Source organism: Dermacentor silvarum, chromosome 8, assembly GCF_013339745.2.
Source record: "Dermacentor silvarum isolate Dsil-2018 chromosome 8, BIME_Dsil_1.4, whole genome shotgun sequence".
Taxonomy (NCBI): Eukaryota; Metazoa; Arthropoda; class Arachnida; order Ixodida; family Ixodidae; genus Dermacentor; species Dermacentor silvarum.
The window spans coordinates 5,196,722-5,221,342 of record NC_051161.1 but is presented as its reverse complement, the minus strand read 5'-3'; the positions used below and the strand labels follow the sequence as shown (position 1 = coordinate 5,221,342).

General features: G+C 46.6%; 1 protein-coding gene across 1 annotated transcript in view; it reads right to left on the bottom strand.

Annotated features, from left to right (window-relative positions):
- The window catches only part of LOC119460544 (ecdysone 20-monooxygenase-like), a 60,754-nt gene extending 36,552 nt beyond the window's left edge, over positions 1-24,202 (bottom strand). The window contains exons 1-3 of the mRNA XM_037721474.2: positions 22,862-24,202; positions 16,978-17,215; positions 15,223-15,416 (exon numbers count right to left, since the gene is read on the bottom strand). Of these exons, the coding sequence (XP_037577402.1) occupies positions 15,223-15,416; positions 16,978-17,215; positions 22,862-23,066 (637 nt within the window). The 5' untranslated portion in view covers positions 23,067-24,202. The remainder of the gene's footprint in view (positions 1-15,222; positions 15,417-16,977; positions 17,216-22,861) is intronic.
- Positions 24,203-24,621: the final 419 nt, after the last annotated feature.

The following is a 24,621-nucleotide window of genomic DNA, read 5'->3' as shown; positions in this document are numbered from 1 at the left end:
GGGCGTCCAGACCCACACGCAGTCGCCGGTATTGTAATGGACGTCGCGGCGACCCTGGTTGTATCGAAGGGTGTCGGTATGCTGTTGGCTCCGGATACGATGTTGAGCAAGCTGGCGGGCTTCTTCGGCTCTTTGTACGAACTCTTCCACGTGTTCGCTGGTCGGGCTAATATCATCCACAGGTAGCATGGCGTCAAGTGTTGACGTGACGTGGCGCCCGTATACAAGTTCGAACGGCGTAAACTGTGTAGTCTCTTGTACAGCAGTGTTATACGCGAAGGTGACATAGGGTAAAATCTCGTCCCACATTTTGTGCTCTACGTCGACATACATGGAGAGCATATCAGCCAGCGTTCTGTTCAGACGTTCCGTTAATCCATTGGTTTGAGGGTGATAGGCAGTGCTCTTGCGGTGAGAGCTATGTGTTAGCTGGAGAACGTCCTGCATAAGTTCGGCTGTAAATGCTGTACTGCGATCCGTGATGACAGCAGAAGGCGCACCATGTCGCAGGACGATGTGGTGAACGAAGAACTTGGCCACTTCATACGAGTTTGCTTGCGGAATAGCTTTGGTTTCGGCGTACCGGGTTAAGTAGTCGGTAGCGACGACTACCCATCTGTTGCGCGAAGAGGTCACTGGGAATGGCCCAAGTAGATCCATTCCTATTTGTTGGAACGGTGCTTGAGGAGGGTCCACAGGGTGGAGAAAGCCAGCCGGTTTAAAGGGCGGTTTCTTGCGGCGCTGACAATCGCGGCAGGTCTTCACGTAGCGTTGAACAGAAGAAAAAAGCCGGGGCCAGTAATACTTCTGTCGTATCCTTGCTAATGTCTTAGCGAATCCCAGGTGTCCCGCGCATGGCTCATCATGGCAGGCTTGCAAAATGTCTTGGCGCAGCGCCGACGGCACGACAAGGAGGTACGTATTTGGACCGCTTCCGCAGTTTTTCCTGTAAAGGACGTTGTTGCGCAAACAGTACGATGATAAGCCGCGCACGAGCGAGCGAGGTAAAACACCTTCAACTCCTTGAAGGTGCTCGATCAGCGGCAGCAGCTCAGGGTCAGCGCACTGGTGCTCAGCCATCTTTACGGCGTCGACAACGCCGACAAATGGCAAGTCATAGTCAGGGTCCGACGATGTCGTAGGGAGCGGTGCGCGGGACAAACAGTCAGCGTCACTGTGCTTCCTTCCAGATCGGTAGACAACGGTAACGTCGTACTCTTGTAAGCGCAGGCTCCAACGGGCTAGTCTGCCTGAAGGATCCTTGAGGTTGGCAAGCCAGCACAAGGCGTGGTGATCGCTGACAGCCTTAAAGGGTCTACCGTACAAGTAGGGTCGGAATTTACTAATTGCCCACACAACCGCTAAGCATTCTTTTTTAGTGGTTGAGTAGTTTTTCTCAGCCTTGGTGAGACTGCGGCTTGCATAAGCAATAGTACGTTCCGCACCATCTTGCCACTGCACAAGAACTGCGCCGAGACCCGCATTGCTGGCGTCAGTATGGATTTCGGTGTCTGCGTCTTCGTCGAAATGAGCAAGTATTGGGGCAGCTTGCAAACGCTGGCGCAATTCATTGAACGACTGCTGCTGCTCGTCCGCCCAAATGAATGGCACATCGTCGCGTGTAAGCCGTGTGAGAGGCTCAGCAATTGTCGAGAATCCCTCGACAAAGCGTCTATAATAGGCGCACAAACCAAGGAAGCGTTGGACAGCCTTCTTGTCTGTGGGTGGTGAAAACTCGGCGACGGCAGCTAACTTGTCGGGGTCTGGTCGGACGCCTTGAGGACCAACGACATGGCCGAGAAATTTGAGCTCTTGGAACCCAAAGTAGCATTTTTCGGGCTTGATGGTGAGGTCGGCAGTACGGATCGCAGCGAGGACGCTCTCGAGTCGTGCGAGGTGCTCGTCGAACGTGCTCGAGAACACGACGACGTCGTCCAAGTATACGAGGCAGGTTTGCCATTTGAGTTCAGCAAGCACGGTATCCATCATCCGCTGAAAGGTGGCAGGTGCGGAACAGAGACCGAAGGGGAGAACTTTGAACTCATAAAGGCCGTCAGGTGTCACAAACGCTGTTTTTTCACGATCCTGTTCATCAACTTCGATTTGCCAATATCCGGATTTAAGATCCAACGAAGAAAAGAACTTGGCATGTTGTAGACGATCCAATGCGTCGTCGATGCGTGGCAGTGGATAAACATCGCGCTTGGTGACACGGTTCAACTTTCTGTAATCTACACAGAAGCGTAACGTGTTGTCTTTCTTTCTGACTAACACTACAGGGGAGGCCCACGGGCTTGTGGACGGCTGGATCACGTCGTCTTGGAGCATCTCTTTCACCTGCTGCTTGATCGCTTCTCTTTCCACTGGAGACACTCTGTAAGGATGCTGGCGAACAGGACGTGCGGATTCATCCGTAATAATGCGGTGCTTTGTGATGGGCGTACGCCGTACTTTGGACGACGTTGAAAAACAGTCGGCAAACTCGTTCACGAGACTCAGTAGTCGGTCTTTCTGATGGTTTGGCAGCGTATCGTTAACGTGAATCCGTTCGTTTAGGCTGGGTAACTCAGATTGCTGAGACGATGCGATTTCCAATGTGCCAATGTCAGTAACATGAATGATTTCTCGAAGAAATGCGATTGTCGTTCCTCGTGGTACATGCCGATACTCGTTGCTAAAGTTTGTTAGCAAAACGACTGAACATTTGTTTTGCACCTCAAGAAGTCCTCTGGCTATGCAAATGTGGCGCTCAAGAAGCAGGGGGATGTTTGCCTCAGCAATTCCTTCGGCGACGTCCTCCATGTCGCATCGGACAAGGGTAAGCACACTGCTCTTGGGTGGCAACGTGACGTGATCGTCTGCAACGCGTAGCGCGATGTCACGGTCGTTGTCATTACTGTGCGCTATGGCTTGCGTAGTAGCGAAACTGACTCTAGACTCTTGCAGGTCGATGATAGCGCCGTTCGCCTGAAGGAAATCCATGCCGAGTATAAGGTCCTTTGAACATTCAGGAAGAATGACGAAGTCGCCGATGTACGTGAAGCCTCGAATGTTGACTCGTGCCGTGCACCGGCCCATTGGGGTTAAGAGGTGCCCTCCCGCAGTACGAATCTGAGTTCCGGCCCATTGCGTCGAAACTTTGTTCAGCATACGTGCGAGATTCTGGCTGATGACAGACGTGTCCGCACCCGTGTCGATTAATGCCGTGACTTCGTGGTCATCTATGGTAACTGGCACGTCGCAAGATACTGACACCGAACTGCACCGATTTCTCTGCATCTCAATTGCGTCATATCGCGGTCGTCGTAGTGGAGGATCTTCAGCGTTCGCAACGTCAGCGACCTCACCTCCGCAGGTCGCTGGACTCAGTTTTCCCGGGAAGCAGGGCTGGGTGAGCGACGCCTTGTTGCGCTCGGCGTGAAGAGGGGGCTGGAAGACCTGTTTCGGGCGGGTGACGGTGACCGGGTGTCATGGAATCGTGGGGCAAACGAGGTCCTGGCGTCCGCGAGGTAGGCTTCAATCTCTAGAGGGCGTTCGCCATTTCGTGGGCACGGGGCGTTCAGTGAAAATCCACGGAGCCCAGCTCGGCGGTAAGGACATGCCCTGTAGAGGTGGTCGGCTTCACCGCAATGAAAACACAAGGGCCTCCGGTCTGCAGTGCGCCATACGTCGCTCTTGCGGGGTGGTCGCGCTTCAGCCATGAATGGCGTGCGGCGAGGCCTGACGTCGCCAGTTGCTTGTTCCACGGCGCGCACTCCATGGAAGTCCGGCACGTCGCTCACACCGTGAAAAGTCGGCGACAACGAACTTCGCGCAACTTCCGCATACGACATGCGAGGCTGTGGCTGCCGTATCTCGGGCTGTGGTGTCTCGCTTCGCTCTGGGACTTGGACTGCCTGCCTGATTTCCTCTCGGATGACCTCAGCCAGAGCAAGTCGCGGTACCGATGCCGGAGCCACCTGAAGCTTCTGGAGCTCTTCTCTAACAACAAGCCTAATGAGCTCCCGCAAGGCGTCGGTATTGTCAACAGGTATAGTGAGATGGTCACGTGATAGGGTCGACACGTCGCGGTTGTACTGCCTTGTTCGCTGCTGCAGTGCCTTTTCCATTGATGTGGCTTCCGCGAGAAACTCTGCAACGGTCCTTGGTGGGTTGCGTATCAGGCCTCCGAATAGCTCTTGCTTGACACCACGCATTAAGTTCCTGAGCTTCTTTTCTTCCGGCATGGACGGATCCGCGCGTCGGAAAAGTCGGCACATATCCTCGACAAACATTGCGACGCTTTCGTTCGGCCGCTGTACTCTCGCCTGAATTGCAGATTCAGCTCGCTCCTTGCGATCGAGGCTGGCATATGTGCTGATTAGCTGCCGTCGGAATTCGTCCCATGTTGATAGGGCCGCCTCACGGTTCTCAAACCATGTCCGCGCATAGTCCTCGAGGGCAAAGTAGGCGTTGGGTAGCTTGCGCTCCGGAGTCCAGCCGTTGAATTCTGCGACACGCTCAAAGTGATCGAGCCAGTCCTCAACATCCTCGAAGGTGTCCCCATGGAAGGATTTGGGGATTAGCGGCTGATTAAGCACGACCTCGGTCGGTGCAGTTGAGGAAGAAGACGGAACTGATGTACTCATCGTTCTGACTCGGTTGGGTAGAGGCTCGTGCTCCGGTGGCAGTCCTTGAAGTCGACGGCTTGTCCGTACGTGAACAGGAGTCAGCTCGACCGGACTTCGTACTGGGCTTGTAGGCGGGGTTCGATCTGGGAGTGGTAGCATGTACCCAGCACCTCCACCAGAAAAATGTAACGTAGATCGAAGACGGAGTCTTGAAAAATAGATGCTTCTCTTTAATGGCGGGCCAGAAGAAGAACGTGCAGCCTACGCGCTTCGTCGTCTTTCACGGCGCCGACCTTTGCGCGCGCCGTCCCGCTGTGCGTGAGCCCCACATCATTGTGTCAATATGTATAAGTATATATATATATATATATATATATGTACAGTATATGTATGCAAAGCTCCGGCTTCCGGTTCCGGCAGTCTTAATGAAGGGAAAACGAAGTCCGCACCTCAATACCATATACGACCAATAAAACACCATTCTATATACTGTACACATGCGTTGTCACTCATTTGCATGTTCGAATGGGCAATGTACGGGGGATTCACGGTTACCCAAATGATCCCCCGGTGCTTTGCCCACTCATCATCATTCACTTTGTGGATATGCGGTGATTTTTTTTCTCGCACCCACAGTGTATGGGCCGCTCACTCATATGACTTTTGGACTTTATATGAAATATCACGGCGACGACGACAGCAAAAATTTGCCTGGAGTGTCGATACAATTGCTGTCGCAATAAAAGGAGAAATAGAAAACAGGCGTCGAGCTCGCTTCTACCGCGGCTGTGGACGTTGCAAAGTGCACCGGCTACAAACACAGCATGAGCACCAACGACAAAACCAACAGTGCGCACCTGACTTATCGATACTTCGCAGGAACCCGTCTAACGCTGAAAAGGAAGCGTATTTTCCACTGTATAAGCTCCAGCGGAAACATAACACTAGGCGCGTGGGGAGACAGCGCACGCGAAGTGACCATCCATCTTGGATGGCCCAAGCTTGAACTCGGCGCAGATTAACTCCAAAATAAAGCGCGCGGCCTGCGTATGTATGGCAGAGGCACGAAAAGTAGGAGTTGGGGACCCATGTGTTCTAGCTGCTAAGCAAAAGAAGACTCCACGCCGCTATCAAGAAGGTTCCTCAGCTCACATGTTTCCATCAGCGAGTGACATGTACCGCCAGAGGTTCTGTGAAGTACTTGACACAGTGCTGTTTTCGTTAAACAACAGGTATCCACCTGATATGTGGCAGCATAAGTCCCACATTGAGCAGCTTGCCATAGGGAAGTTCTACGGTGATAGTGTTCTACGGTGACGACCTTGAACCAGGACGTCTGATTTTGCAGAGAGATATGCTGATTGACATTTTAAGCCAGCAAAGGTCGGCATCACTGCACACATTTGAGGACATCGTGCGCATGTTTGCAGGGAGCAAGGGCGAACACCTGCGAAACCTTTTGCCGGAAATGGCCAAGCTAAAAAAAATTGCGTTGGCCATACCGGTCTGGTCGACCACATCTGAGAGGTCCTTTTCTTGCCTTTGGCGACTGAAAATGTACTTGTGGTCGACGACTGGACAAGCCCGTTTGAACCATCTAACAATTCTGCACCCCCCCAAAGGACTCTCCTGCAAAATCAATTTGAATAAGATTGCCGACGACTTCATTTCCAGATCAAGTGCCCGAACGAACACTTTTTCAATGATGGTGAAATCATCGCATCAGACAACGAACTGATGTCTTTAATAGGAGAGAGAAAGGCACCAACTTACAAGACAAAGCAAACCATCTGGCTTAGAAAACAACGCAAAAAGTTGTACAAAAGAACGAAAATGGGGTACATAACAGTGCAAGCAGAGCGAGGCCATTTGGGTAAGAAAAGCCGTGTGGTTGCGCTATTTGTAAAACTCCCCAGACCATGCTGTGCGTTTTCCTTATTAATTTTTATTCGTCATGTGCTGCATTTTCCACTCAATAAAACAATCCACGCTGTTCCTATGTTTGCTATCGAGTCCTATCGCGCTTTTCAGATATCGCTGTCTTATTTATTTATTTGTTAATATATTTATTTATTTGGGCACCTGATGATTTTTACCCTATAATCCTTTATTCTGCCTCCGGAAAATAAACGAAACCAGTGGCATAAGGCATGCTTTGACAAGTAATGAAACTATTGTGTTATGGAATCACATTATACTTATGCTAATTATTCGTCATAAGTTGTGTTCAGAAATTGTTATATATCGTTTAATTTTTACATATGTTATGTCTTCTCAATAACTGACCTTTTGTCAGGAAAAGATTTCTTGATTGTATCTTTTGTATTAAAACATTTACAAGGCGTTACATGGCTTTTTTCATTAATGTGCATTTGTGCAATGTAATGCGCACAAAAGAAATATGACTCCCTCACGTGTTTAACTGAATCCGCTTGTCGCATGGCACATCCAAGAGATGCCACTCTCTTGGTGGTACGAGGGGACTCAGGCTGTAAAACTGAATTGTCTCCTACTCTGAGGTCTTGCAAATACTCATATAAGCTCGTCACTTCAGTGAACAATCTTTCGAGGTCACAGGAAGTCTCCAGAGTAATGTTTATTAAAGGTAATATATATATATATATTGTAAATAGGAGAAACAGAGACAGCACCCGTTCCTGGGCCGGCTGTTCTATATTCTGCCTCGTCGTCTTCCTCTCTCAGTCCGCCCGCAGTCCGAGCGCCCGAGCCTAGGCGCGTCTTTTTCTTCATTACACTCGGCCACGCTGCTGAAAACAGCTCTTGCGGTTGTGAGGCCGCACTGATGCTGGAAAATCGCTGCATAGTCATCGTCGGAAGTAGTCATCGTTGAGACCGTCCAGCGCGCAACCGGCTCCTCGGGGGGTCGGCACTGACTGTTGCGCTCTGGTCGCATGTTTCGTCGATGACCATTCTGTCGCAGTTGGGCACGTAGGGCTGGAGATCCTGCACGATGAGCAGCCGCTCTGCTCAGCCGTGGCGTGCCCCCTCGCAACGCTGCCGCAAACTGATCGACGCCCGCCGTTGCGCTCGAATCAGCTGCAACCGAAGAAAAACCGCGACCAATGCGCGACTGGTCTTTCGTGCGTCTCGTCCGCGGTCCCGCGCAGCTTGTGCGTTTATCGCGTGCGGGCAGGTCTTTGATGATAATGCCCCCCAACTCGGCAAACGGCTGCATAGACATGCAGAGATGTTCCTCCGACGAGTCAGGAAGCATCTCCCTGCCATGATCCGTGGACTGGTCGGGCTCTCGGAGTGGTAGCTTTGGTGCCTCCATGCGCCCCTGCGTTGAAGTGGTTGAGAGCCGTTGCACTGAATGCTTTGGACCGAAAGTGATCTTGGTCTCTGAAAGCGATGGTACGGTGTCGGAAGCCGCCGCAGAGTCGAGGAGCCGTGGTGGTACAAATGGCTCTCGTTCTGGGTCTACAGCAGGGCAGGTGGCGGAGCAATCTGCCAAAACCTTCCCGGGTGCAGCTACAGTGGCAAGATGTTGCGGATTCTGAGCTATGCACGGTTTTCGTCACAGCAGCTCAGCCGGCGTAGACTGCCGCGTGAAAGTAGCAGCGGTGACTTGCTGCGTGTTCAGAGGTTGTGGTGGAGCCAATGATGCTGGTTTGGGATCTGCCGCTTGGTGGTGACTCGAAGCGGGAGCGGTAGTCGCCGTGCGCTTCCCACCGTCTGCGATGAGGCCCGCGACGACACTCGGGGAGACGGCTTCTGCGGCGGGGCAGCCTGCGGGCCTCCCTGGCGAGGCGTTACTGGGCACGACTGGTGCGTCAAAGTGGTGCTCCTGAGGAGATCGGGCCGTAGAGCACTGCTGGCCAGGCTCGACGCAGGCATAGGTGAGCAGGCCGAAAGCAGCGATCAGAGCTGCACTCCATTCAGGCCACGACCCAAGTTTAATGCCTGCGTAGTTGTCCCATGCCTTGGCGGCACCGCAGAGTCGTTTCGCGGCAACCAGCCATCTTGTGTGGTCTGGCCAGGCATGACGATCACCCAGGGCATTGACGATCACCCAGGGCATTGAAGCCCCAATTATAAATGTTTACAGCACGCAATATTTATTTCAATTTTTCACCGCTCACACCAACTGCAACGAGATCACTCTGGTAATTTTTTTTGTTTCTTGCTAAAATATTATGTATGTTCTGCATATTTTTTTTCGTTTTATTACAAAGGCTGTTAACTTTCGCATAATTGTATTTATTGTGTTGAATCATTCGATCGGAGATTGTTTACAAGTGGCACGGGCACTCCATTATTAACGCCGCAATGCCGTGTGCATCCTCGATAGGCGCAATAACAAATTCAAGGGGGTATATAATTAAAAAGCATGTGTGCTTACATGTGCGTCGTTTAAATAGTGTTGCGGGTAGTGAATTTCAAAATACTGCATAACTTTATGGTGCAATCATCTGTACCACTTGCCAGTAATGCCGTTGCTAGCTGAACTTCTGTAGCGGCTGTAAATTTTATTGCTAGTACAAGTCATTTTGGATGACTGCTGCCTATATTATTTTTCTGCATAAAGAGCATATCGAACCGTGTAGTAGTGTCTCCTGCGGTCAGCTTCATTATAATCTTAGGTGCCTTTCCCGGAAAGCTCTGGGGTGCATTTTTTTTTTTTTTTGATGCCAGATGATTTTTTTAAACCAACTGGCAAAGTAGGCGTAAATTCTTCCCCGCAGAAAAGACTGGGGAAAAAAAGAAGTGGCGTCATGTTGAAGAAGAGGTTTCTGCTGGGCTATTGGTGTATATTTCTAAAACAAAAAACAGCAAATAGAAGGGACAAGAATGTGAGACAAGCCCAACGCTAATTTACAATGAAATGCTTATTTTGCACGATGCCAAATATATCTACACTGAAGAGAAAGGGGAAGGCGGAGAACAGAGACAACGGCACAACACATAGACGGATGTGGGGGGGGGGGGGGGGAGTGAAGAGAAAAAGTTTGGTCAGACGACCAAGATGACTACACAAGGCACTCTCCATTGGAAGGGAACAGAAAATAAAGAGAAATAGAAAGAACAGGAATGTTCGTGGCCCGCCGCGCTATTCCGAACCTTGACGGATGGCTGAAAGAGTTGAAGTTACCGACCTAGGACTGAGAACGAAGAGCGAGGCTAAGATTAACGAGAATACAGGAATATAGAAAAGGAAAAAAAAAAAAGAAAATGAGCGCTACAAGATAAAAATGTAAGCTACTGAATAAAAGTGATTTTGATTAAAAAGTGAAACAAGCATAAAGAAAAAAAAACTACTAAAATATATATACATTTTTCAAGTAGGTGAACTCCTTTTGTGAGAGCAACACAGATTTGAATAAATTGTTCGCTGACGTTTGCATCTTATATCAGCTAATCAATAAAACTATTGCTGTTTTGACTTTGCAAAGCGGCATACATAAGCTTCCTTATTCCTTATTAAATTCAGACTCCCACTTATACCCTCAACGACACACCTCTGGTAACTTCTTCCTCTTGTAGATATCTCGGTCTACAAATCACACACAACATTTTTGGAACATGTATGTTAAGTTTTCAATTTACCAATGCCAACTGCATGTTTGGTTTCTTGCTCCGAAATTTTCTTCGTGGGAAGCTTTTATTTTACAAATCTATGGTGGGGTCAATCTTCGAGTACACCAGTTCTGTCTGGAATCCAGCAACTGCTATACCTTATCGCAAGCTCTCGAAAGTGTCCAAAACTTTGCCGTCCGTGTTTTGTTACATACAATTACTCACGTGTAGCCAGTGCGTCTTCTATAATATCATCGCTTGGTTTATCTTGTCGCCGTATGCGATCTCGCTTCAGTTTGTTTATTAGGATTTATTTTATTTTATTATTAGGATTTGATTTATTTTATTAGGACGTATTTTTCTACCTCCCACCTACGTTTCTTCTCGCAGCGGCCACGTTTGAAGCTTTCTTGCTTATAAAAAGGAAAAAAAAAAACTGCCCGCTTTTTTTATGTAAAGCCTTTGGGCTTTGACACTATACTAACATAATTTAGTAAATTAATATGGCGAACTTGAACGAGATCCTTGTACTCGCTTTTTGGGCATCACTTATATGTTATGTGCCGCGTAAGGTATTGTCGCGAGGTTTCTTAGATACGGCTGCCGCTCCTATGGGTCTATTCATTTTTTTTCCGAAGGGGGAGGTTGTATTCTAGAAGCGAGAAATGCATGGGGACATGTTAGCAAGTGATGCTGTGCGCCGGACTACCCCTTTGCGCACACTTTGTCTTGCTCTGCCGTTCTCCTGGGATAAGCAGTGCAAAAAAAAAAAATAATAATAATAACAATGAAAACATTCATTGATCACTTTGAGTTGTTCTACAGGTCCATTTGTCATGTTTTACTTTTCAGCTATAATATATAATAAAATTGGCACAAGTGCTACTGCTCGTTCAGCCACAGCAGCTTCTGCAAAAAGAAAAAATAAATAAATAAAAGAATAAAAAAAACATGCGCGTGTCGTTATTCACTACTATCAGGCGAAGTGACATCAAAGTACCAAGAATGGGTTTCACTCTCACCATTTTTTTTTTCCGTTCCCTCGCTTTGAAGTGTCGAAGGTATGCACTGCCTATTATGCACACAGCCGAGTCTGCGCTGCTACTCAGAAACGAATGGGGGCACAAATAAGCGTGAATGATGCCCTGTCAAATTTGTTGCTCCCTGCGTGTACCTCACCTGCTGCCAAAAAAATGTGGTGACGCTCGGTCTCTTGTAGGGCGAGGGACCCGTACACATTCTGCTTCTGCCTGTGAGCTGTCATTGCCCACATTGCTTGCACCATGTTTTGCTTGTAAAGCATGCATAAACTTGTCCAGCAATGTGTTCAGTACCAGCGGCCTGACCTTCGCCACTACAAGCTTGGTTCCACACTGCTATCGGGTGAAACATGAACAACTAGCAAACGTCTGAAAACTGCATGTACTGCGAAATAAACTCAATTATCGCAAGGTAAGTACAATTGTCTTATTTTTATTCTCAAGTATAGTGTTTCAACTAAGTGCAGTGCCTAATACGTGTATTTTCTTTTTTTACAGAGATAATGTACGGCCACTTTTTACTACGTACGTAGACGGTGCTGCACTGATTCAGCATCAGCTGAAACGCACTGTCTGTTTGAAAACACGCCAGCAAAGCACATTTCGGCTGGTATACTCAAGAAGACCTAAGTTGGATTGTCGTGATTCCTTACTCAGGAAGTACATTCTGCGAGTTGACCGGTGTTCAGAACTTCCTGCGAAACTATAATCTGTTGTATTGTAGCTTGCTTAGGTGTTTATCATGAAATAATGCACCCTTTCTTTGCTACCTCTGTTCTGAAAGCTTACGCATTGCCAAAAGCTAAGTACAGCTACCCACAAGCACTTACGAGAAGTCTTGTGATGAAGGCATAATTCATCATAATTGGCTAGTTAGAACAAAAATTGCATACAGTATAGACCACTTATAACGTAACCGTTTATAGTGCAGAACTGGCTACAACGCGGCCTTTTCCGACTCCCGTTTACCCGCCCCTAGAACTCCATGTATACGCATACCGCTTACAGTGCAGCCGCGTGAGACGAAATACCGGTTATAATGCGGCTTCCACGGGAAAATATCACCGACAAGGGCGGCAGCGAGCACGCTTCTCAACAAGGTGCGTGCTCTCGGCCGGTGTGTGCATTATTCAATGCAATCAAACTCTCGTTAATTCGAACGTATTTGGCCGCAGATCGGTTAATTCGGACTACTTTCGGAGCTCAAGGAGCGCCACAAATGTGCAACACAAAAGAGCAAGAACGGCGCGAGCGTCCAACTGAAACGAAGCGGCGGAGTTCGCATCGCCACAGCCATCAGTTGAAAACGTACGTGAATGACAGCAACGCCGGAATGCTTCGAGCCTATTTGTGTCTTTAAAGCCTATATTCTTGCATTTACCGCTGCGCGTAACACCGCGTTGGCCGCAGGCTTTCGTAACTGCGTAGTCGTCATCCACGATCACGTCGATAGCGGCTGCGGTTTTCTCCGCAGCGGTTGCGACGAACAATAGTTTCGTGTTTACACGGTACGCGCGTCGGCCGCGTGCCTAAAAAACTGCGTAGTCGCCATCGATGATCACATAGATAGCGACTGCGGTTTCTACCGCCAGTTGTTGCAGCGAATGGTAGTTAATTCGTCCAGACTTGGTGCGTGCGTCGGGCGCGTGCCTTCAGCACCGCAAAGTGGCCGTTCATAATCGCGTCGATGGCAGTCACGTTTTTTTCTGCAGCGGTTGCGACAAACTGTTGTTTCATTTTGACTCGGTGCAAAGCTGTCGAACTTAAAGAGCACCAGCTACATCGCGATTACGTTTTTGCCAGTAAGCTGGGAAAACATAATCGTGATGTGCGCGCGATAGTACAAAGCGTGTCTACATGCTTGGTCTACATGTTTGCATACGTGCAGGGATTGAAAATTGTTGTTTTGGTTATAGTGCGGTACCGCAACTCTGCCGACTTACGTTACAAGCGGTCTACACTGTATTTTGATGCAGTGGCATTTCCTACCTAATTTTTGCGTATTTCTGCTTCTTTTTTTCAGCTTCAACAACTTGTTTGAATAGATGAATCATGTCTGTGGGAGGTTGCCTTCAATATAATGAACGCCATCATGCGCCATGCAGTTAAACTGGCCGTACAGCCTGCATGGGAAGAAAAGCAAGAGACTGTTTAACATGCGGCTATGCAGAGTGGGAACAGGTGATACACATTTAATTTCTCAGTTTTGTGCCTCTTGCTTATATTATGCACTGCTGGCAGTGTTGGGATAATATAGGTATATGTATTGTATGCAGATGGTGCCTGAGAGACATAGAGATCGACATCAATCAAGCGCAAGACTTCATAAGAATGTGGCTGCCCGGCGCCGTCAACTGTGCTAATAGCAGAAGGCGGCGTTACGCCGAAGCGGCTCAATCCGTTCAGCATCTTCCAAGGGCCCTTTTGCGAGCCCAGCCTCAACCCCCCGTAGCGTTATAAACAAAGTGTCATAAACAAAGTAGGTTTGGGGATATGAGCAACAATCTGTATCAACCTATTTTAAGACCAATAAAGAAATCATGCATCATTATTTAGTGATTTTATAGTAGATTGTGGCATGTTGCATCGAGTTACCGTGCAATATTTGCACAATTTAAAATCGTAGGAAATAACGGCATCGCCCACATACATCACAATCTGCCAATATGGCCATGCAATGGGTAATGCAGGACAATAAATTGACTAAAAGCGGCAGAGCCGGCTATTGACCAATACCGGCGCTGCCAGTAGGCAAGGTAGGACACTAGAATGGCAATGAACGGCAGTGCCGGCTATCTGCCTGTACTGGCGCTGCCACATGATGGCCGAAATAGGCCCTTTAGTGGCATACCCGCACTGGGCCACTTGTGACGTGGGTAGTGCTGCCGGTTTCGGGCCTATATTTGTGCCGGTGCTTGCAGTGATATTGCCATGCTGGGGCCAACCTGGTTGTGCTGCCTGGGATTTATAGACAAATTAGCAGTGACAGATTCAGCCATCCTGCAGTCCGATACCACCCGGGTTTATGAGTGGTTTCAGTTATGGAACATGAAATTAAACATTAACAAATGTAAATTTATGTGTGTTTGTCGACAACATATTAATCACCCAACATATCAATTAACAACACTGATTTGGAATCTGTACTCATACAAGTACCTTGGCGTGCATCTCGTATAACTTATCTTGGAAAACTCACATTGATTACATAACTAATAATGCCAGTCATATGTTAGGTTACCTCCACAGAAATTTTTCTCATGGCCCTGCATCTCACAAGTTGCCAGCTTTATAAAACATTATTCCCAACTAAACTAGAATGTGCCGCAGCTATATGGGATCCTGGTCTCAAATCACTTATAGCTGACTTGGAGAGAATACAAACCGTTCCAACTATCATCACACCGCTAGTTTTACAGCTATGAAGGAAACAATCTCCTTACCCAGCCTTTCTCATCGTAAAAAGGTTTTCCGCCTTTGTTTATTTCATAAGATTGATCATAACAATTCATCCCTTAAGGATATGCTACTAACAAAACCATCCTACAGTTCCACACACATTGATCGCCATCATTAAGTAGATATTACATTTTCACTCTAAATGGGTTATCGCGACTCATTTATTCCCAGCACATGTTCGAGTTGGCATCGCCTTCAACACAATGTTGTCGCCACTAGAGATGCTTTTAGAAGTGCTGCTACTAACCTGCTTTGTCAATAACTACCCTAACTACCCAACTGTTGCATCATTCCTGTTATTCTTGTCAATTGCATTTATTGTTTCTGTTGTTGCTGCTGTCGTATTGCATTTATTAACACTACCCACTCCCCTCTCTAATGCCCTAGGGCCTTGAGGGTAATAGAATAAATAAACAAACAAACAAGCATTGCTCAGCATGCAAGTCAAAGTTTTTCTGAGTTTGCCAGATGTGAAATGATGTTTCTCTTGGCAAATTTTGAATATTTTCAGCTGATGTTGGTTTAGTAGTTAGTTGTTGACCGCCACATGCATCAACTGTGCAGCATATACTCACATTCCAAAGCAAGCCTAGACAGGATGTCCTGAATGCAGCTTACTTCCAGAGTTTCAGGGTCTCGCAGCCATCGCACGTATTCGGCAAAGTCATCGCAGATCTCCTCTTGCCAAGTTGCTAGCTCGGCTATGTTCCTCATCTCGAGCAACACTGGTGCAAGTGCCATGCGCAGTGTGTGCCATTCTGCACCAAGCCTGGAAAGGATGCAGTGGAAGGCAACACATGATTGCACTGAGAAAATGTGTTTGGCAAAGTCTGCTGAACTGCAGCGATCACTGCTTACCAGTACACAATTGCCGCATGGCATGAATAATGCCATCAAATTATGGTGGACATGAAATCAGTGTGCTGACGAAATTGGAATGCAGTACAAAGTGGCTTAACAAGAAATTCTAGTTTTAAATTGCACAGAAAACTGCAGCAGACAAGAAGCTACACTATAATATGAAACTCCCAACATGATCGCAAATTGGCACACATAACCTGATGTTTGTTAAATGTACTGTGCTATTTGCTTGAAAAGGTATTCATCATATTAACATTTGTGGTCCTTCCACTGCATATTACTAGGTAAAGGAAGTTCATGTTGAAAAGCAGCTTTCTGTTTCTGTAACAAGTGAATTGGCAGAACAGCAGCTTCATAGTACATGCCTCGGTACACATGCATGTTTGTGGAACCTCCCAGTCTCGTTTCGTCTCTGTGCAATTCACAAAATGCCAGCAATTCACAATGCCATGGAGGAGTGTCACAATAGCCATAGGTACTGTGCAGTCATTGCAAAAGTGTCATTTTGTTTTAGAAGGCTTATGAAATGACAACAGCATGAAACATTAGAAAGACAACAAGAACAGAACAAATACAAGAAATAATTCAACAGTTATGAAGGCTTCAGCCATGTTACCAATTGCCTTGATAAATTAAGAATAACTTAAACGGCTGGGGCTGCACCTGTTCTCAATGCACCAATCACCAAGTAGTTATCACTGTTTCCACTATAACCAACATACAAACACAGCATAAAAACAAATGCAACCACAATTTGGAAAAATGCTATAAAATATGTTTTGCAGTGTTTCCCCTGTAACAACTGTGGTATTGTAAATGGCACGCTTCCTCTTACACACACACACACACACAAAAGAAAAGTAGTAGGGTACCTTTAAAGTCAGTTGGCCTTTTTAATGTGACAGTATATGGTTCAGAATTGGCAAGAGAATGGTTCACTGTCTGTCACAACCATACACCAGCAGTGGCCTAGTTGGCAAACTGTTGTTTTAGATGCAGTAAGCGGGGCACAAGTGGGCAATGTTGGCTAAACAAAAGCAAAGCTGTGTAATTTCGGCTCATCTAGAATTAAAATGATGTATGCACAAATATTTGCTTTTCATCAACACTCATTTAGATTCCAGTGTTGTGTGCATGTGCTTATTTGCTTTTCTTGCAAAAAGTTTTTTTCTTGCAAAAAGGCTAGTTTATAATCCATAATGAGACTTCAATGTAGAAACAGAGAAAGGACAAATAACGGGGACAGATGCAAGTATCAACTTTATCTGATAAATTTATAGTTTTATTTGTAAAGGTTTATTTCTCAGAAAAATAACTGTCATACCCGAGATTGGTGGGAATGTGTTGACAAATTTGCGTATCTGTGAAACTGAAGATAAGGCTGCGCTTGTGTCTGTTCCTTGTCTGTAGTCTTGTCACAAGGGCTCTTGTTTTCTGTTTAAATGAACACTTTATGGGATGGCACTCACGCATTGGAAAGCCCCACACTGTTGTACTTGAGAGGGTGCTCAGTGCGGTACTTGCAGACAAACTCATTTGGTGGTCGGACTGGGCAACGCCCCTGACTACGAAATATGACCTCGAAGTCCTCCGGGTTGAAGGAATGGACCACTGGTCGTCGCCACTGGTACTCTTCTTTCATGAGGTCACCATACCGATTGTACTTGTCGGTGCTGGCTTCATGAAGCTGGTAGAGATTGTATCGACCTGTACCAAAAAGGTATCATTTTGCAGAATGCAAGTGTAGCAGAGTTACCAACTTTTTAACCTTAGACATCCACTACCTAGAAATTTTAACATTTCTACAAATCCCGATATTTAGCACTATGCCCCTACACAGTGAACTTCTGGAAGGAGAATACCTTTTAAGTTGCCATGGTACATAATAAGCTATGCAATCATCAGTGCAATTATTATTTTTATGTGCAAGGTTTTGCGGGCTGATATTACCCCCAAAATACGGTGCCTTCACTGAGGCCTTAGATGTAAATAAATACTGTTAACACGTAAGGCTATGTATATTTATGTGAATGTATCTTGAAATTTCTCATAAGCTTTCCTAGTCACACTTCACTTCTGCATCACAGCGCTCTACAATCTCAATGCTTACAGAATATAAATGGCAAGGATGAACTTACAACCACTGCTAAAAATGCGCAGAATATGCTCAAAGGGTCATATTAGAGCTCATCGAGTAATGTTATCCAAAGGAACATTTCACTTCCAAGTATGGCAGCATTATTTTCTGAAGATATTAATGACACCAGCCATGTACAATGACCAACATCTTTTTGGCACTAACCTGCAAAAAAGAAAAGATACAAGAAAAAAAAAATCAGTGCCATTCCACTCTGTGAAGGTGGATGACCAGCGAAGCTGTGTATGTGGTGATTGACCATTGCTGCGGTGAAACATTTCAAGTTTGTGGAATGTATGGACTGAAACTGTGCTATGCTGTGCGTCGCTGTTCCAGTTAAAATTTTTCAATACTGCTTTTCTCCATAGTGGAGAAACATATTAACTGAAACAGCAATGCATTTCGCTGCTTATTTCTCAAAATTAGTGCCAATGTTTATAACAAAAAGTTATGCTTTGAGTATTGATGCTTTCAAATCTTTAACAAGTGCTGTCAGAACAAAGTGGCCAGCAGGAACATGAGAATCAGCATATCCATCATCATTAGCTTATCCTATGTTGATTACAGCACAAAGGCACCTCCAACCGATCTCCCTCCACCACCTTGCATCAACTGACTCCAACCTATGCCTGCAAATATCCTAACCAGCTAACACCCTAGTAGAGTCTACTAGAATGGGGGTCCAGTGGGTCCAGCGGACGCCTTGGCAAGTGCCGAGGGTGAAACAAAAAAAATGTTGAAATTGTGGCGGCGCTGCCGTCGCTTTATTCTGAATCTCCGGCCAATAAACGTTGGCTCCGGCTGTTTCGGCAGTGCTCATTGGCCGAGGAGAGCTCACAGGCTGAGTAGCTGTCGTCTGCTCGACGCACTGTCGTTGTTGCATTTTCCGCCGCTCTTTTTCCATTTTATTTACAATAGATCGGTGGGGAATAATTACAGTGTTGCCGCCACCGAGTATCCGCCTGTCAAAGATCCATGCAGCTGCGGTAGGGTCTCCGACGTGACAAGCGTCCGGCCAGTGCGCGGGGCCGCTCATTCGGGAGAAAGTGACGGTGGCGCCACCAACTTTTCAATAAAAAAAGCCTCAGCGGGGAGCCTGCGTTGGACCCAATCCCCCAATCTAGTACATTCAACCACTAGCATTCGCAACTGTGTTTCCCTTGACACCCATTGTGTTTCTCAAACAGTTATCTGCTGTATGCAGTAGATGACCTGTCCACTTCTTCCTCAATAAGTCACGTTGATGGTTGGGATTTCTAGGACGTGTCCCAATTTCAACAAATGTCCTGATCTTAGTGTCAGTTGTGTACATGTACCTAACAAACTGCTTGCACCTGGTTTTAAGCAACTTTATTGTCCAAATTCCGTTGGATGTCCTGGAGAATCACAGATTGTTCCGGTTATCCAGGCATTCTATAATGTTTCCAGTGATTTAACAGACGTGCTGGTACATTTAATATACATGCTTGTATTCACTTTGCCATTCAACTGCAGGTAATATTCTAGTCTTGGCAGAAAGCACTAGTTCTTTCCTCTGCCTATGTGCCCACCACGTCTGAATCACTTGTGCTGTAAACTGTCTTTCATTCCTTGAAAATAGCAATAACTGTGAGTACCACATTTATTTTATGCTCGTCATGGGTCATGCAGAGCCTGCCACAGTGGTTCACGACGGGTATGCGTCCGCTTTCCGAAAGGTTGACCTTATGGAAACTACCTAGTTCTTTTCATTCCAGGCACTTACCTACACAAAACGGCAGATGTTTGCTGTAAATCTATCCGACTATTGCATCTTGGCACGGAATACATTGTAGTGTATGCTGCATGGAGTTCTACTATACCAGGATGTGAAGCTACGGTTGGGGCTGGCTATCAAGTCCCTCAATGTTGCATACACTCTGCCCATGCGAGAAACAAAAGCAGCATCTGTTTGGGTTCCTTACAGACTTCTTAGCTCCTTCTCTCCAAGCATGATGTGTGCTTGACATTTGCAGATACACTTATGTGGCTTTGAGAACCATTGATAAGTATGGATTTATATAAAGTTCAACTGCAAGGCTAGAAACTGCAGGGGTTGACACAGCTTGAAACCTTAGATTCTGAGCAGAAAAGTTGGATGGTACTGCTAAAATAAAACTTTGAGGAAGCCTGACATCGAGTGGGTGCGTTTGCCAATAACAGCGAATGGCAATTATGACTTAGATGTAAAACGAGCGCTCGGGTTTTTTCTTTTCGTCTCTGTAGAAGCAGAGTTCTTGTTCTCCAGCCGACTTTAAAAATATCTTTAAGGAGTAAAGACACAGGTTAAGCGAGCAGCCGCTTGAGATGTACTTGGCAAATTACTGGTAAAGAACGAAACGGCAATTGTTTTGGTGACCAGAACATGATAAACATTGTGTAGCCAATAAAAACAATGTATTTTGGTGCTCCGTGTTTTGTCCCTGAATGTGTCTAGATTTCTTTGTGTTGCATGTCCAGATTTTAAATGTTTTTTAACATTTCCACGACATTGATGCGGGCCGGTGCCATTAGCAACGCAGCATGATCGTGCATCTAGCATCCCTCTAATCTGTCATCATCATCATTTATACCGTCTTTTCTTTCCCTTATCCTCCTGCCGTTGTGCAGAGTAGCTGGCTAACTCAGGTTGACCTCTCTCTAGTAATGTTCCTGTCCAGGTTTTCCCAACTCTAGTTATGTCTGTGATGCACGCATTTCAAGATTAGCAGCACCCCAATGTGTGCTCATCCTGGCGACCAAGACCTTGCAAAGGAAATCTAAGCAAGAACCAGAACATGAGAAGAAGGCACATGCAGGGAATTGCAGTTATTTGCACTGCGTGTACCACTTGCTTAAAGGCCAGAAATCGTGTCATTCTTTCAGCTTCCGATAAACTGCCAGAATTGTGTAAAATTACTGACCCGGTCAAAAAGGAAAATAGGGATTGCAATGTTAAACATAAGGACTATTGGGTTGACTGTTGTAGAGTGTTCGTTTATGATATTCTTGTATTAGCAGATGCCTTAAAGAGGCACTAAATGGAAACAATAAATCGGTTTAGACAAAGTATTCTTTCAAAACTATTTTTTCATTCATTTTATGTAGTAAGTGGGTTAACAAGACAAAATGAAGCAATGTTATAATGTTATAGTCGGATACAACTTAAATCTGCAGTGAAGCCCCGCCCACGCCCTCATAACCGCCAGCCACTGTTCCTCTGCGAGGCTGCAAATACTTCATACTTCAAACTTTCCCTATTTCCTAAATAAGACGGTAACCACAAAAATAAAATTATAAGCGCAAAGTTTTATATGTTTTCACTCGTCTATTATAGTGGAACGCGCAAGTACAAGAAGTACAGTCGCATAAAGTACAACGCCATTTAGAAAAGGTCGCATGACGACGATTTTGTTTGCTTCTGTGATTGGCTGGCGGAGTAACACAACCCCTGCATGGTTCGTGTGCCTTTGTTGCCGACTGCTGTTTTTTTAAGTTGTATCCTACTATAGTGTGACATCAATTTCAAGGTATTTTTTGCAAGCTCAGTCTAACTATTTTAGAATACAATGTAATTCATCTTTACTGAAAAAATTAACTAGGCTCGAGCAGACACCGTCAACATCCCACAAGCTGGTGTGGGAAGTACAAGGCGGCATTACCACCAGTCTTGTTTTTGTATCTTTTTTTTTCTCATGGCAAGAGTGGCTTATCTTGGGAATTGTAGAAGGGCAACTTACAAATACTGTTGAAATATATTTTCTCTTTAGTGTCACCTGCAATAGCATAACAATGAACACCAGAAAACTAATGAGGGCTTTCTAGAATTACACTGTGCCATTATGGCACCATTTTCAGAAACACTAAGTGATTGCGAGACACAGAAACGAGTATATGAGGCTTATATTAATAGCTGTAGCAATAGTAAGGGGGGTGTCAGTAAACAATCTATTACTGTGTCTGATAAGGCATATTAGAATGTTCACAAGGTTGTGCACCCACCTTGACTGTTTAGTTTGTTGTAAACTGTGTTCCATTTAACATACTTGATAGGCATCACAGTTACATGACTTTTTGATTAGGGAATGGTATGTGTGTGTACATGTACATCTGTTGCTTTCGAGAACACAATTCAATTGGAAGTTGAAAAGTCTTCCCCCTGCTTGTCTTTGTTCTTTTTTATTGTGCATGTGTGTGCTGTGAAATTAAAATCATGTACCACCAACTAGCCCAGTCTCATACCTTGGTTAACAGTAGCGCACCCAGGATCTCTGCCAAGGGGGGGGGGGAGGTTGAATTTTTGTGGTGCAAGGGGGGGGGGGGGGGGGGGTAGTAGGCACTTTGTATACACTGCAATTTCTTTTCTTTGGCCAGAGGAATCCAAAAGCAAATAAAATGCCTAATATTATAATAATGATGACACCAAGGATGGTGACGATGTTTATTTCTTCAGCGTTTTACTCAACATAATTTTGGAGTGAATGAATTAAATACAAGACCTGCAGTGATAGAGGGTTTTTGTTAATCAGGAAAATTCGACCTCAAGCCACCTCCTGAATTGTAATGACAATGTGAACAGAGCACTGCAGGTACACGTTGGACGGGTGGGGTCGGACGCGTGGGGGGGGGGTTTACAACAACCCTAGTGGAGATCAGTGGTTCCAACACCTGAACCCCCCCCCCCGTTCGGTGCAAGATTACTTTGCTGTTAGTGCTATTGCACCTTGAACTGTCAGGCAACTGTTCATGATGACGGTAGCAGTTTATTTATTTAATATTATACATACTTTCAAGGCCCGAAAGTACTACAGAAAGGAGTGGTCACAAAACGGAAAAAAAAGCAGATATAACACATTTTAAACGATAACATGGTAGATCACTGCCCCCCTTTTTTTTTTTTTTTTTTTTTTTTTTTTTTTTTTTTTGTCTGGGATGTGAACGATGGGAGCAGGAAGATGGGGGAAAAAAAATTTAATTGCAGGAATCTCGTTTGATACGTGCATCCGTGTGGGGCTCTTGCTTCTTTTTTGCCGTACCTCTGACGAATGTCCTATTATTTTTCTGTCGTATAACAATCCTCCACTCGCCTCCACCTCGTTGCATGTAAGGCTCACGATATATCATTGGCGAAAGTTATCGTAACGCATGCTTCGTACTTTCAGCCTGCTAATGCAGCAGCGAGCTTTCACATTTGAAATGCGCATAGGCGCGCTACCTACCCCATCTCGTGTATTGCCAGCTAGTTCCGATGAAAGGCACCGACGGCTTGGGCCCAGGAATCTGGTCGAAAGGTTTTGCATAAGCAGGCACCGTTGTCCGGCGTTCCTTGGACGCGGCGCCAGGCGGCTGCCGCCGCGTGCCGAGCGACACAGACGTCGTCTCCGAGGCGACGCTCCGCGCTAGAACCCGGGCTGCTTGCTTCATTTCCTCGATGCACAGACCATGCGCGCAGCCAGGGGCGAAGATCCTTGCGGCCAAAATGAGAGCGGCGCTCAGCGCGGGCGGGCAACGTGCGGGCTTCTGAGCGCGCACACCCGTAGCGGGTTTGTTTCTCGCGCCCAACACTCAACTAAAACGCGCTCTCGTCGGCGATGACAGCGCGGGTTAGGGAAGGCGAAAAAAATAAACAAGAACGAAAGGAAAGAAGGGAGGCGCGAGAGCGTGCTGTTGAACGTGACGCGACTACGACAATGCTGCTGAGCGCACTTCCTAGTAAACACAGCCGGCGGCGACTGAGGAGTGGCGGGCGCTGTTGTTCGCGGGCTTTTGTGTGCGCCGGGCTCCTTTTATCTATCGGACGCCGTATCGGTTGCTCGCCCGTGCTCCCGTGCTGTCATCGCCTGTCGCGCACACCGGCGCCGCTGCTGCAACCGTATCATGTGCGTTTCATTCGCTTCCGAGCTACGCGCGCACTTGGGGCGCCGTATTCCTTGTCACGCACGCGCAGCGTCATCGCACCGCCAGAAAAGCGCGCAGTGCCCTTCGTGGGAGGGCGGAAGCAAACACCTACCGAGGCTCCATTCTCGCTCGCCCGGCACTGGGCAGTGACCTCTGGCCGGCGAGCGTTCAACCGACGCGTGATGCGCCCAAGGCCGAGGGCAAAGGTCACTGAACAGAACCGTGCTTGATAGGCTTATCTGAAATAATCTACTTGTAATACCCGTGTATTGCGGACACACTGGCGTGTCTTGAATTTCGCCGTAGCGCGTGCGTTTCCTTAATTGTTCCGCTTACACAGCTGAACGAAATTAATTGACCGCTTAATTATGATCGATAGCATTGTGCAACACTTCTGTGCTGCTTTGCATTGAACCACGTACTACGATCACAGAATATTGAAGCACCCCAGCACATCCACAGTGGTAAAATGCAAAACAATCTCGAAGAGCATGGTCAGTGTTTCTGGAATTTCTGCGGCACTTGTTGGGTGCTTCCCCAAAGCATGCATTTAAAGTGAACCAGTGAGTCCGCTGCAAGGCCTTGGAGAATGTATTGCAAGGCTCTGTGCAGGTGCCCTTGTCCACAGTGCCAGCGCACCGACGGGGGGGTTTCGGGTGTTGTAAACCCCCCCCCCCCCACGCGTCCAGCCCCACCCACGCGTCCAGCCCCACCAGTCCGACGTACATACGTGTACCTTCAGTGCTCTGTTCACATTGTCATTGCAATTCAGGAGGTGGCTTGAGGTCGAATTTTCCTGGTTAACAAAAACACTCTATCACTGTCTTGTATTTATGCATTCACTTTTAGATTACTTGAGTAAAACGCTGAATAAATAAACATTGTCATCTTCCTTAATTGGTGTCATTATTAGTACAATTATTAGGCATTTTATTTGCTTTTGGATTCCTCTGGCTAAAGCAAGGAAATTGCATATTGTGCAAAGTGCTTGCTTCCCCCCAAAAAATAATTCAACCCCGCCTTGGCAGAGATCCTGGGTGCGCTACTGCTTGTCCACATAAGAGGTATTGTTCTATTCAGA